The sequence below is a fragment of the Heterodontus francisci genome, chromosome 27, assembly GCF_036365525.1.
Source record: "Heterodontus francisci isolate sHetFra1 chromosome 27, sHetFra1.hap1, whole genome shotgun sequence".
In the NCBI taxonomy this organism is placed as follows: Eukaryota; Metazoa; Chordata; class Chondrichthyes; order Heterodontiformes; family Heterodontidae; genus Heterodontus; species Heterodontus francisci.
In genome coordinates, this window is record NC_090397.1 from 8,567,076 (window position 1) to 8,582,282 (window position 15,207).

A 15,207-nucleotide genomic window follows, 5' to 3' on the forward strand; every position below is an offset into this window, starting at 1 on the left:
TCAAGGGGAACATTCCTATTAGCAAACATTTGCATGTGCACAGCCAATGTCATTTCTTAATTCAAAGCAAAATACTCAGATGCTGGAAGTCTGAAACACAAACAAGAAATGCTGGAAATACTCAGCAGGTCTGGCAGAGAGAGAAGCAGAGTTAACGTTTGAGGTCAGTGACCCTTCATCAGAACTGGCAGATATTAGAAATGTAACAGGTTTTAAGCAAATAAAGCGCGGGTGGGGCAAGAGATAACCAAAGAGAAGGTGTTGATAGGACAAGGTCACAGGGAAATACTGACCAGAAGGTCATGGAGCAAAGACAAATGGTATGTTAATGGTGTGCTGAAAGACAAAGCATTAGTCCAGAGAGGGTGTGAATGGATAGAAAACTGAGTAGCCTGTCCCGAAGCTCAAACATGAAAAACAGTGGGTAGGCACAGTAGAAACAAACTAAAATAAACACATAAAAAAGAAAAAATAACTAAAAATAAAAAGGGGGTCTGTCATGCTCTGAAATTATTGAACTCAAGTGTTCAGATCGGCGGGCTGTAGCGTGCTTAATCGGAAAATTAGGTGTTGTTCTTCGAGCTTGCGTTGATGTTCACTGGAACAATCCCATTTAGGGTACTGAAAGCAATTCAAGTACCTTTGTTGCTATCTTTATTGAGAGATAACTGCATGAAAAGGGTATCAAACCTGGGATCTTTTGCTCTTTATGCCTTATACTGCATACAGGAGTGATGTGAGACTAGTGCTACATGGTACTGATTTATAAAATTTCTAATCCTACAGGGGCCAGCAGGCAGTGGTAGAAGTTTCGTATGAGACATCACCAGAAGCTTCAGCTCTGCAGTGGCTCACTGCTGAGCAAACAGCTGGGAAGAAGCACCCATACCTGTTTAGTCAATGTCAGGTACAATATCCGACTCTTCGCTAAATTATACTGTGTGGTAGATATTTCTGCATTTGAATGCAGATGAAGTTTGCTTTATTAGTTTGAACAAGCTTGACCAATTTACTGATGGGTGTTAGTTCGCAACCTAAACTGCTCATAACTAGTATTAAATTGAAAATTTTACTCAGAACTTGGAACATTAGCTGATCTGGGGAAATTTAGAAGCACATTGGTGTTGAGTTTGGAATAAGGCATATTATTGAGAACAGTACAAAATGCTTTGTTATTTAGTTTAGTTAGTGATACAGCACTGAAGCAGGCCCTTCGGCCCACCGAGTCTGTGCTGACCATCAACCACCCATTTACATGAATCCTACATTAATCCCATATTCCTACCACATCCCCACCTTCCCTCAATTCCCCTACCACCTACCTATACGAGGGGCAATTTATAATGGCCAATTTACCTATCAACCTGCAAGTCTTTGGCTGTGGGAGGAAACCGGAGCACCTGGCGAAAACCCGCACGGTAACTGGGAGAACTTGCAAACTGCACACAGGCAGTACCCAGAATCGAACCTGGGTCGCTGGAGTTGTGAGGCTGCGGTGCTAACCACTGCGCCACTATATGTAGAAGCATGCCAATGTCTTACCCATGATCAACATTTAAAAAGTGAATAAAATATGAATAAATGAATTCAGTTTTATGTTGTTAGTGACTGTCTTCAGAGTTCATTATACCATCTTGTGATCTAGAGTTTCTTATTCCAGTGCTGATAGGTAAGGCACTTGTTTCTTTTATGTCTGCACTTTAAATTTCAAATACTGATATTTGATTTAAAATTTACAATGATATATCTGCATTTCCTGATTAAAATTTGTTTTATGGATTGGCTAGGAGGCTCTGTTGATAAGATTTTATTGCTGGACATGCATGAAATCTGGCCAGTAATATGTATTAGTACCATTACAGCAATTACATTGTGAAATAACCAATTCCAACATGCTGACTCAGCCTTGGGCCTATCTTTCAGTATTTACATTATGGTTTACAAACTAGTTGGAATTACCTGATTGGCAAATCTTCATGCTCTGCAAGCATGCACAACAACAACTTGCATTTATATAGTGTAGCCTTTAAAGTAATAAAAGGTCCCAAGGCACATTTCAGGAGTGTTATCAAACAAAATTTGACACCAATTCATTTAAGGAGATTTTAGAGCAGATGGCCAAAAGCTTGGTCGAAGAGGTAGGTTTTAAGAAACATCTTAAAGGAAGAAAGAGAGGTAGGGAAAGAATTCCAAAACTTAGGGCCATGATAGATGAAGGTGGAGTGATGAACATCAGGAATGCTCAGGAGGCCAGAATTGGCAGAGTGCAGCAATCTCAGGGTGCAGAGAGGTGTTTGGGTCACTGGAGGATATTACAGAGATAAGGAAGGGTGAAGCAAGGATGAGAATTTTTAAATTGAGGCATTGCTTCTTTGGAAGCAAATGTTAGGGAACGCAAGAATGATGGGTGAGCAGGACTTGGTGCAAGTTAGAACACTGGCAGCTGGGTTTTGGATGATCTGTAGTTGTGGAGGGTAGAGTTTGGGAGGCTGGCCAGAAGTGAATGGGAATAGTCAATTCTAGAGGTAACAAAGCATGGATGAGAGTTTCAGCAGCCGATAAGCTAAGGAACGGAGAGTTGAACGATGTTGGAGGTGGAAATAGGTGGTCTTAGCATGGATATGTGGTAGGTAGCTCATCTTGGGGTCAAATATAACACGAAGTTGCAAACAATCTGGTTCACTCTCAGACAATTGCCGGGGAGAAGAATGGAGTTGATGGCGAGGGAACAGAGTTTGTGACTGGGACGGAAGATAATGGCTTCTTTCTTCCCAATATTTAGTTGGAAATTTCTGCTTGTAATGGATGTCGGACAAGCAGTCTGACTGTTTAGAGATAGTGGAGGTGATGTAGAGTCGAGTATTGTCAGTGTTCATTTGGAAACTAACAGTTTTCGGATGATGTTGCTGAGGGGCAGCATGTCGATAAGAAATAGGGGGCTAGGGATAGACCCTTGAGAGACACCTGAGGTAATGATGCGGGAGCAGGAAGAGAGGCATTGCAGGTGATTCCTGGCTATGGCAGGAGTGATGAGAATAGGATCAATAAGAATGGAACCAGATGAGTGCAGTCCCACGCGGGTAGACCATGGTGGAGAGGCACTGGAGCATAATTGCATAGTTGCCTAATTGCATAAGAGAAAATCAGCAGACAAGGCTAGAGGTTACAAAAATAAGTCAAAACTAAAGGCTCTGTATCTGAATGCACGTAGCATTCAAAACAAAACAGATAAACTGAAAGCGCAAATAGAAATGAATAAGTACGATCTGAAAGCCATTACAGAGACGTGGCTACAAGAGTACATAGATTGGGACCTGCAGATTGAAGGGTACATGACATTTAGGATGGACAGGAAGCTAGGAAAAGTTGGAGGGGTGACTGTTAATGATGGTATTAGCACAATAGAGAGGGATGACCTGAATTCAGGAAACCAGGATGTAGAAGCAGTTTGGGTTGAGATGAGAAATGATAAAGGCAAGAAGTCACTTATGGGAATGGTGTACAGGCCCCCAACAGTGACGGGGTATCAAGGAAATAGTGGGAGCTTGTCAGAAAGGTATTTCGATAATCATGGGGATATTAATCGACATGTAGACTGGAAAAATCAGATTGGCAACGGTAGCCTAGATGAGGAATTCATAGAATGTTTTCAAGCTAGCTTCTTAGAATAGCATGTTCTAGGCTATTCCACACCTAGTATTGTGCAATGAGATGGGATTAATTGATGATCTCATAATGAAGGTCCTATGTTGCTAGTATGCAGGTTCAGCAAGTAATTAGGAAAGCTAATAGAATGTTATCGTTTATTGTGAGGGGAATTGAATACAAAAGTAGGGAGGTTATGCTTCACTTATACAGGGCATTGGTGAGACCACCACTAGAGTACAGTGTACAGTATTGGTCTCCTTATTTAAGGCGGGATATAAATGCGTTGGAAGCAGTTCAGAGAAGGTTAACTAAACTAATACCTGGAATGGGCGGGTTGTCTTGTGAGGAAAGGTTGGACAGGCTCGGCTTGTATCCGCTGGAATTTAGCAGAGTAAGAGGCGATTTGATTAAAACATGAGATCCTGACGGGTCTTGACAGGTTGGATGTGGAAAGGATGTTTCCCCTTGTGGGAGAATCTAGAACTAGGGGTCACTGTTTAAAAATAAGCGGTAGCGCACTTTTTCTCTCTGAGGGTCATGAGTCTTTGGCACTTTCTTCCCGAAAAGGTAGTGGAAACAGAGCCTTTGAATATTTTTACGGCAGAGGTAGATAGATTCTTGATGAGCAAGGGGGTGAAAAGTTATTGGGAGTAGGCGGGAATGTGGAGTTGAGCTGAAAATCAGATTAGCCATGATCTTATTGAATGGCGGAGCAGGCTTGTAGGACCAAGTGGCCTCCTCCTGCTCCTAATTCGTATGTTAACCGTGTCAAAGGCTGCAGACAGGTCGAGAAGGAGAGAAGGGATAGTTTACCTTTGTCACAGCCAATTATGATGTCCTTTCTTACTTTTTGTAAGAACCATTATAGTACTGTGGCGGGAGCGGAAACCTGATTTGGGGGCATTCAAAACATGAAGTCCTGAGAAATATGAGTGCAGATATAGGAGGCAACAGCACGTTTCTGGACTTTGGAGAGGGAAAGGAAGTTGGAGATGGGGTGGTACTTTGCAAGGATGGATGGATGAGTGTAGGGTTGGTTTTTTTTGAGGAGGGGGTGATGACAGATTCGAAGGAGAGGGGGACAGAACCTGAGGAGAGTGAAACATTATCAGCTAACATGGGGACCAGAAAGGGACGTTCGGTGGCAAGATGCTTCATGAGAATAATGTCGAGCGAGGTGGATTTTATAAGCTCACCGCTGTTCTCAGTGGCAAGCTTGAAAGAAGGCATGGCGCATGCGTGATTTCTGTGCTGCTGAGCCCCCGTGATATTTCGTGCAGGGTCTCATTTAAATGGAGGAGCTGAATGGCCACCCATGTTGACGTAGAGGGGGCGGCCCCTCCGTCCCCGGCAATGGCGTCCGGCGGCACTGCACAGACACCATTTTTAAAGGGCTTCTGGCCCTTCATTCTCATTTAAATTTTTAAAGGTCTTGCTTCATAGAACCATAGAAAGATTACGGCACAGAAGGAGGCCATTCAGCCCTTCGTGTCTGCGCGGCTAAAAAATCTAGCCGCCCAATCTAATCCTACCTTCCAGCACCATGTCCATAGCCTTGCGGGTTACAGCACTTCAGGTGCATGTCCAGGTACCTGTTAAATGAGTTGAGGGTTTCTGCCTCCACCACCGTTCCTGGCAGTGAGTTCGAGACCCCCACCACCTCTTGGTGAAAACGTTTTTCCACATGTCTCTCCTCTAATCCTCTGCCAGTCACCTTAAATCTGTGTCCCCTGGTAATTGACCTCTCTGCTAGGGGAAACCGGTCCTTCCTGTCTACTCTCTCTAGGCCCCTTTATAATTTTGTACACCTCAATTAAGTCACCCTTAGCCTCCTCTGCTCTAAGGAAAACAACCCGAGCTGATCCAATCTTTCTTCATAACTGCAACTTTTAAGCCCTGGCAACATTCTTGTAAATCTCCTCTGCACTCTCCAGAGCAATTATGTCCTTCCTGTAATGTGACTAGAACTGTACACAATACTGCAGCTGCGGCCTAACCAGCGTTTTATACAGTTCCAGCATTATTTTGTATTCTATACCTCAGCCAATAAAGGAAAGCATTCTATATGCCTTCCTCATTCTATATACCTGTTCTGCCACCTTCAGGGACCTGTGGACATGCACTCCAAGGTTTCTCACTTCTTCTACCCCTCTCAATATCCTCCCGTTTATTGTGTATTCCCTCACTTTGTTTGCCCTCCCCAAATGCATTACCTTTTTTTTTTATTCATTCATGGGATGTAGGCGTCACTGGCCAGGCCAGCATTTATTGCCCATCCCTAATTGTCCTTGAGAAGGTGGTGGTGAGCTGCCTTCTTGAACCGCTGCAGTCCATTTGGGATAGGTACACACAGTGCTGTTAGGAAGGGATTTCCAGGATTTTGACCCAGCGATAGTGAAGGAACGGCGATATAGTTCCAAGTCAGAATGGTGTGTGACTTGGAGGGGACCTTGCAGGTGGTGGTGTTCCCATGCATTTGCTGCCCTTGTCCTTCTAGTTGGTAGAGGTCGCGGGTTTGGAAGGTGCTGTCCAAGGAGTCTTGGTGCATTGCTGCAGTGCATCTTGCGTCAGATGGTACACTGTGCGTCGGTGGTGGAGGGAGTTAATGTTTGTAGATCGGGTGCCAATCAAGTGGGCTGCTTTGTCCTGGATGGTGTCGAGCTTCTTGAGTGTTGTTGGAGCTGCACCTGTCTAGGCAAGTGGAGAGTATTCCATCACACTCCTGACTTGTGCCTTGTAGATGGTGGACAGGCTTTGGGGAGTCAGGAGGTGAGTTACTCGCCTCAGCATTCCGAGCCTCTGACCTGCTCTTGTAGCCACAGTATTTATATGGCGACTCCAGTTCAGTTTCTGGTCAATGGTAGCCCCTAGGATGTTGATAGTGGAGGATTCAGTGATGGTAATGCTGTTGAATGTCAAGAGGAGATGGTTAGATTCTCTCTTGTTGGAGATGGTCATTGCCTGGCACTTGTGTGGCGTGAATGTTACTTGCCACTTATCAGCCCAAGCCGAGATACTGTCCAGGTCTTGCTGCATTTCTACACGGACTGCTTCAGTATCTGAGGAGTCACGAATGGTGCTGAACATTGTGCAATCATCAGCGAACATCCTCACTTCTGACCTTCTGATTGAAGGAAGGTCATTGATGAAGCAGCTGAAGATGGTTGGCCCGAGGACACAACCCTGAGGAACTTCTGCAGTGATGTCCTGGAGCTCAGATGATTGACCTCCAACAACCACAACCATCTTCCTTTGTGCTAGGTATGACTCCAGCCAGCGGAGAGTTTTCCCCCTGATTCCCATTGACCTCAGTTTTGCTAGGGCTCCTTGATGCCATACTCAGTCAAATGCTGCCTTGATGTCAAGGGCAGTCACTCTCGCCTCACCTCTTGAATTCAGCTCTTTTGTCCATTTTTGAACCAAGGCTGTAATGAGGTCAGGAGCTGAGTGGCCCTGGCGGAACCCAAACTGAGCTTCACTGAGCAGGTTATTGCTCAGCAAGTGCTGCTTGATAGCACTGTTGATGACACCTTCCATCACTTTACTGATGATTGAGAGTAGGCTAATGGGGCGGTAATTGGCCGGGTTGGACTTGTCCTGCTTTTTACCTGGGCAATTTTCCACATTGCAGGGTAAATGCCAGTGTTGTAGCTGTACTGGAACAGCTTGGCTAGGGGCGCAGCAAGTTCTGGAGCACAGGTCTTCAGTACTATTGCCGGAATATTGTTAGGGCCCATAGCTTTTGCAGTATCCAGTGCCTTCAGTCATTTCTTGATATCATGCAGAGTGAATCGAATTGGCTGAAGTCTGGTATCTGTGATGCTGGGGACTTCAGGAGGAGGCCGAGATGGATCATCAACTCGGCATTTCTGGCTGAAGATTGTTGCAAATGCTTCAGCCTTATGTTTCGCACTGATGTGCTGGGCTCCCCCATCATTGAGGATGGGGATATTTGTGGACCCACCTCCTCCAGTTAGTTGTTTAATTGTCCACCACCATTCACGGCTGGATGTGGCAGGACTGCAGAGCTTAGATCTGATCCGTTGGTTATGGGATCGCTTAGCTCTGTCTATCGCATGCTGCTTACGCTGTTTGGCATGCAAGTCGTCCTGTGTTGTAGCTTCACCAGGTTGACACCTCATTTTGAGGTATGCCTGGTGCTGCTCCTGGCATGCCCTCCTGCACTCTTCATTAAACCAGGGTTGATCTCCCGGCTTGATGGTAATGGTAGAGTGGGGGATATGCCGGGCCATGATGTTACAGATTGTGGTTGAGTACAATTCTGCTGTTGCTGATGGCCCACAGCGCCTCATGGATGCCCAGTTTTGCATTGCTAGATCTGTTCGAAATCTATCTCATTTAGTACGATGATAGTGCCACACATCACGATGGACGGTATCCTCAATGTGAAGGCGAAACTTGGTCTCCACAAGGACTGTGCGGTGGTCACTCCTACCAATACTGTCATGGACAGAAGCATATGCGGAAGGCAGATTGGTGAGGACAAGGTCAAGTATGTTTTTCCCTCGTGTTGGTTCCCCCACCACCTGCCGCAGACCCAGTCTTGCAGCTATGTCCTTTAGGACTCGGCCAGCTCGGTCAGTAGTGCTGCTACCGAGCCATTCTTGGTGATGGACATTGAAGTCCCCCACCCAGAGTACATTTTGTGCCCTTGCCACCCTCAGTGCTTCCTCCAAGTGCTGTTCAACATGGAGGAGTACTAAGTCATCAGCTGAGGGAGGGCGGTCGATGGTAATCAGTAGCAGGTTACCTTGGCCATGTTTGACCTGATGCCATGAAACCTCATGAGGTCCGGAGTCGATGTTGAGGGCTCCCAGGGCAACCCGCTCCCTACTGTATACCACTGTGCCACCACCTCTGGTGGGTCTGTCTTGCCGGTGGGACAGGACATACCTGGGGATGGTGATGGCAGTGTCTAGGACATTGTCTGTAAGGTATGATTCTGTGAGTATGACTGTCAGGCTGTTGCTTGACTACTGTGTGGGACAGCTCTCCTAACTTTGGCACAAGCCCCCAGATGTTAGTAAGGAGGACTTTGCAGGGTCGACAGGGCTGGGTTTGCCGTTGTCGTTTCCGGTGCCTAGGTCAATGCCGGGTGGTCCGTCCGGTTTCATTCCTTTTTACTGACTTCGTAGTGGTTAGGTTCAACTGAGTGGCTTGCTAGGCCATTTCAGAGGGCATGTAAGAGTTAACCACATTGCTGTGGGTCTGGAGTCACATGTAGGCCAGACCAGGTAAGGACAGCAGATTTCCTTCCCTTAAGGACATTGGTGAACCAGATGGGTTTTTACAATAATCGACAATGGTTTCATGGCCATGGCCGTCATCCATGGCCAGCTTTTTAAATTCCAGATTTATTAATTAAATTCAAATTCCACCTTCTGCTGTGGTGGGATTCGAATCCATGTCCCCAGAGAAATCGGGCAGCACAGTGGCGCAGTGGTTGGCACCGCAGCCTCACGGCTCCAGCGACTCTGGTTCAGTTCTGGGTACTGCCTGTGAGGAGTTTGCAAGTTCTCCCTGTGACTGCATGGGTTTCCGCCGGGTGCTCCGGTTTCCACCCACAGCCAAAGACTTGCAGGTTGATAGGTAAATTGGCCTTTGCAAATTGCCCCTCGTGTAGGTAGATGGTCGGAGAATGGTGGGGATGTGTTAGGGAATATGAGATTAATGTAGAATTAGTATAAATGGGTGGTTGGTTGGCACAGACCCGGTGGGCCGAAGGGCCTGTTTCAGTGCTGTATCTCTAAATAAATAAATAAAAAATACTCTGGGTTACTAGTCCAGTGATAATACCACTACGCCACCGCCTATCTCACACTTCTGGGGATTGAATTCCATTTGCCACTTTTCTGCCCACTCAACCAAACCATTGATATCATTCTGGAGTCTGCAGCTGTCCTCTTACTATCAACTGCACAACTAATTTTTGTGTCATGAGCAAATTTCCGAATCATACTTCCCACATTTAAGTCCAATTCATTAATATATACCACAAACAACAAGTGTCCCAAACATCCGTCGACTACTACCCTTTGCTTCCTGTCACTGAATCAATTTTGGATCCATCCTGCCACAATCCCCTGTATCCCATGGGCTTTCATTTTACTGACAAGTCTGCCATGCAGGACCTTGTTAAGTGCCTTACTAAAATCCATGTAGACTACATCCACTGCACTACCCTCATCAATTCTCCTTGTTCCTTCCTCAAAAAACTCATTCAAGTTAGTAAGACATGAGCTTCCCTTAACAAATCCATGCTGACTATTCCTGATTAATCTGTGCCTTTCTAAGTGGCAGTTTATCCTGTCCCTCAGAATTGATTCTAATAATTTACCTACCACCAAGGTCAGACTGATAGGCTTATAATTATTTGGCCTATCCCTTGCACCCTTTTTAAACAATGGTATAACATTCACAGACCTCCCAATCCTCTGGCATCTCGCCCGTATCCAGTGAGTATTTGAAGGTAATAAAAGCAAAATACTGCGGATACTGGAAATCTGAAATAAAAACAAGAAATGCTGGAACCACTCAGCAGGTCTGGCAGCATCTGTGAAAAGAGAAGCAGAGTTAACGTTTCGGGTCAGTGACCCTTCTTCGGAACTGACAAATATTAGAAAAGTCACAGGTTATCAGCAAGTGAGGTGGGAGTGGGGCAAGAGATAACAAAGGAGAAGGTGTAGATTGGACAAGACCACATAGCTGACCAAAAGGTCATGGAGCAAAGGCAAACAATATGTTAATGGTGTGTTGAACGACAAAGCATTAGTGCAGATTAGGTGTTAACGGGCTGAATATTGAACAGCAGCAAGTGCAAACCTGAAAAAAATCAGTGGGTAAGCAAACTGAACAAACTAAGATGAAATGAAATAAATGCAAAAAAAGATTGTAAAAAATGTAAAAAAGAAAAAATAACTAAAAATGAAAGTAAAATGGGGGGCTGTCATGCTCTGAAACTATGAACTCAATGTTCAGTCCGGCAGGCTGTAGTGTGCCTAATCGGTAGATGAGATGCTGTTCCTCAAGCTTGCGTTGATGTTCACTGGAACACTGCAGCAATCCCAGGACAGAGTTGAGAGCAGGGGAGAGTGTTGAAATGGCAAGCAACCAGAAGCTCAGGGTCCTGCTTGCGGACTGAGCGGAGATGTTCTGCAAAGCGGTCACCCAGTCTGCACTTGGTCTTCCAAATGTAGAGGAGACCACATTGAGAGCAGCGAATACAGTATACTACATTGAAAGAAGTACAAGTAAATCGCTGCTTCACCTGAAAAGAGTGTTTGGGGCCTGGGATAGTGAGGAGAGAGGAGGTAAATGGGCAGGTATTACACCTCCTGCGATTGCAGGGGAAGGTGCCATGGAACGGGGACGAGGTGGTGGGGGTAATGGAGGAGTGGACCAGAGTGTCGCGGAGGGAACGATCCCTTTGGAATGCTGACAGGGGAAGGGAGGGGAAGATGCGTTTGGTAGTGGCGTTTGGTATTTGAAGGTGTTCCTCAGCGCATTTGCTATTTCCTCCCTGGCTTCCTTTAACATCCTGGGATGCAATCCATCCGGCCCAAGCGATACATCCACTTTCAAGGATGTCAGACCCTCTAGTACTTCCTCTCTCATTAGCTTCACTACAACCTGCCAAAAAATGTTATTCCAACCTTGCGTCCCCTCCCCCTTTCCCCCCCACTACTGAGTCTTCATTTATTACAGTGACATGTCCCCCCCCGCCCCCAAAAAAAAAGCACCTTTTGATTTCCTGAACTTTCCCCCCTAACTTCAGAACTTTTGACCCTCAACCCCTTCCCATCGTCCACGCAATCAATTACAGTAGTTCTCCCCACTCCTCCCCCCCCCTCTCCACCAGCATCTCACCTTGGTTCCTCAAACGGGGATCCGAAAATTTCCGGCCACCAGCCAAAATATCGGTGTGGGGCGGCCACCTGACCAGGTAGGTTTCTTTACGTTTATTTAAATACGTTTTGCAACGCAAATGAAGACCCTGCCACCTGCACAGAGGCCTTGCCGATGCCGGTTATATACGGCAGGACCTTGGCGCGGGGGTCGAGGCGGGTCTCTCTGGCAGAATTTTCCGGGCCCCCCTGCCATGACCCTCATGTCGGAGGGCTGGTACAGCCTGATCATTTTGGAGAGGGCATGAGGAAAGATAGGAGAGAAACTGGAGAAAGATGTGAATTTTGGGTTGGGGCAGGTGAGTTTCTGAGGAGGGTAGGCCTGGTGGGCTCGGGGCTGAGAGCAAAGCAGCAGAGGTCGCTGAGTGGATGATCCCAATCATAAAAGTCTGTGAACTCATTGCACGTATTGGAGGTGACGGTGGAGGAGGCAGGGAAGGGTAGTTTAAGAAGACTTTAGTACAAGGTTTAATATAGAGAAAGGAAGCTGTGCGTTGTCTTTGCATTCCAGGATAATCTTTGAATAGTGGGTAGTTTTAGTGATGGAAAGCAGGAATCGATAATGCTTTGTGATCCATCAGGTCTGGCGGTGGATGATTAAGCCAGAGTCAGTCAAAGACTTTCACACATGAGCGCACATGCAGATCTCTACTTTTATGGTGACCTGCTGCTGAACTTAAAAAAAAAAATGAGTATGTGTCGACCATCAACCACCCATTTATGCTAATCCTATATTAATCCCATATTCCTACCACATCCCCTCAATTCCCCTACCACCTACCTACACTAGGGGCAATTTACAACGGCCAATTTAACTATCAACCTGCAAGTCTTTGGATGTGGGAGGAAACCGGAGCACCCGGCGGCAACCCACGCGGTCACAGGGAGAACTTGCAAACTCTGCACAGGCAGTACCCAGAATCGAACCCGGGTCACTGGAGCTGTGAGGCTGCGGAGCTGACCACTGTGCCCGCCACTGTGATAAACGATAACATTCTTTTAGCTTTCCTAATTACGCGCTGTACCTGCGATTCATACACTAGGACACACACTCTGCATCTCAGAGCTCTGCAATCTCTCACCATTTAGATGATATGCTTCTTTTTTATACTTCCTGCCAAAGTGGACAATTTTACACTTTCCCACATTATACTCCATTTGCCAGGTCTTTGCCCACTCACTTAAGGGCGCTACAAAGGGATATAGATAGGTTATGTCCTCTTCACAAGTTACTTTCCTACCTATCTTTGTGTCATCAGCAAATTTAGCAACCATAACTTCGGTCCCTTCAACTAAGCAATTTATATAAATTGTAAAAAGTTGAAGCCCCAGCACAGATTCCTGTGGCACACCACTCGTTACATCTTGCCAACCAGAAAATGACACATTTATGCCTACTCTCTGTTTCCTGTTAGCTAGCGATTCGTCTATCCATGCCAATATGTTACCCCCTACACCATGAACTTTTATTTTCTGCAATAACCTTTGATGTGGCACCTTATCAAATGCCTTCTGGAAATCTAAGTACAATACATCCACCGGTTCCCCTTTATCCACAGCACATGTAACTCCCTCAAAGAACCCTAATCAGTTGGTTAAACATGATTTCCCTTTCACAAAATCATGTTGACCCTGCCTGATTACCTTGATTTTTCCTAAGTGCCCTGCTATAATGTCTTCAATAATAGCTTCTAACATTTTGCCGAAGACAGATGTTAAGCTAATTGGCCTGTAGTTTCCTGCATTCTTTCTGTCTCTCCCTTTTTGAATAAAATTCATAAATTGCTATTTTCCAGTCTAACGGAACCTTCCCCGAATCTAGGGAATTCTTGAAAATTAAAACTAACACATCAACTATCTCACTAGCCACTTTTAACACCCGATCGTGACGTCCATCAGGACCCGGGGACTTGTCAGCCCACAGCTCCAACAATTTGTTTGGCACCACTTCCCTGGTGATGGTAATTTTCTTGATTTCCGCCCTCCCTTCCATTTCCTGACTTACAGTTAATACTGGGATGTTACTTGTGTAACATATAGTGTAGAGCGATGCAAAATATCTGTTCAATTCATCTGCCATCTCCTTATTATCCATTATTAATTCCCCAGACTCACTTTCTGTAGGACCAACGCTCACTTTGTTAACACTTTTCTTTTTAAAATATCTATAGAAACTCTTACTGTCTTTATATTTCTAGCTAGCTTTCTCTCGTACTCTAATTTTACTTTGCTTATCAATCTTTTAGTCATTCTTTGCTGTTTTTTATATTCTGTCCAATCTTCTGACCTGCCTTGCATCTTTGCGCAATTATAGGCTTTTTCTTTAAGTTTTAGTTGACCATGGATGGTGGTCCCACCCTTGGAATTTTTTTTCCGCGTTGAAATGTATCTATTCTGTGTATTCTGAAATATTCCCTACAATGTCTGCCACTGCATCTCTTGTCTGTTGATTTTCTCTTAGATTTGTACACTCTCTCATTTCCTGTCTGAATGTCACTTATGTTAATATTAATGACTTATGTTGGCTCTCTCAGAGATGCCTTTCAGCAAGTTATTGTTTGGGATCATTGCTTTAGAACAACAGATAATTGAGTGTTCCTAATCTACAAAATGAGTGACTTTTTTCACTTCAAAAAACTGATCAGGTATTAGGATATTTATATCGCTTAACACTGAATGTTGGTGACTGGACTGTGTAATTATTATTGTGTTTTTATATACTTATAGGCAATACATTGCAGAAGCATGGTCCCTTGCCAGGACACACCCTCTGTGAAAAGCACGTACTCTGCTCGGGTATGTAACCACATGTAGGCCAGTGAAATGAATGGTGATTTATGGTTCAAATCAAACTGTGGTGCTAACATGATTGTATTGTTGCTAGCATTGGAGTGCCACAGCTTGTTGCTCAGTATTTACTACCTTAAGCAGTGCTCAGTTTATGTGGGAAAAGCAGACTTCACCTACATTTGATTTCTTTTGATTGAAACTTGAAAAGTGACCAGTCAGACAGTTTGTAAAACTGATCATCTTTGCAACTTAGTTCTTGTGATACTGTCTCCTCTTGGCTGTCAAGTCACAGAATCTGGGCTGTAAACTGCTCCAAACTTTTTTTATTGGACAACGAAAGGCAGTCTCTTGGGTGTGATCAATCTTTGATGTTTATCTATCTCTTAACTTGCATTATCCACCTGTTCACATCCCTCCCTCCCAAAATATTTTCAAACATTCCGATGCTTTAGAGACAAAAGCCGACATTTATTGAAGCTTGACTGTGCTTGTCTCGGCACAGTTTTTGTTTCCTTTTATATATCCTTTCAGTTGCTTTTTGAAACAAAAAGTAAAAATGAACATTACTTGTTCAAAAAAAAGTAAAGAAACGAATTGAGGATACTGGATTTAATTTAATTATTTATATGCTGTTATTCCCTCTGAACCATACTTTTTATTAAATGTGAATTTCACCACTATCTACGGATATTTTTTTTAAGTTTAAAAACTGCTTTACCACCCAAATGAGCCTTTATAACTTTACTAAATTATTTAACTTTTTATTTCCGTGTAATTCATAGTGTTAGGAATATTTTCTAATGGACCAATACTATTGGATAGAGAGGCTTCTCTTGCTTCCAGT

General features: G+C 44.6%; 1 protein-coding gene across 1 annotated transcript in view; it reads left to right on the plus strand.

Annotated features, from left to right (window-relative positions):
* Window positions 1-15,207, plus strand: part of lta4h (leukotriene A4 hydrolase) — a 75,713-nt gene that overhangs the window by 13,633 nt on the left and 46,873 nt on the right. Inside the window, exons 3-4 of the mRNA XM_068058768.1 lie at window positions 787-907; window positions 14,301-14,369. Coding sequence (XP_067914869.1) covers window positions 787-907; window positions 14,301-14,369 — 190 coding nt within the window. The remainder of the gene's footprint in view (window positions 1-786; window positions 908-14,300; window positions 14,370-15,207) is intronic.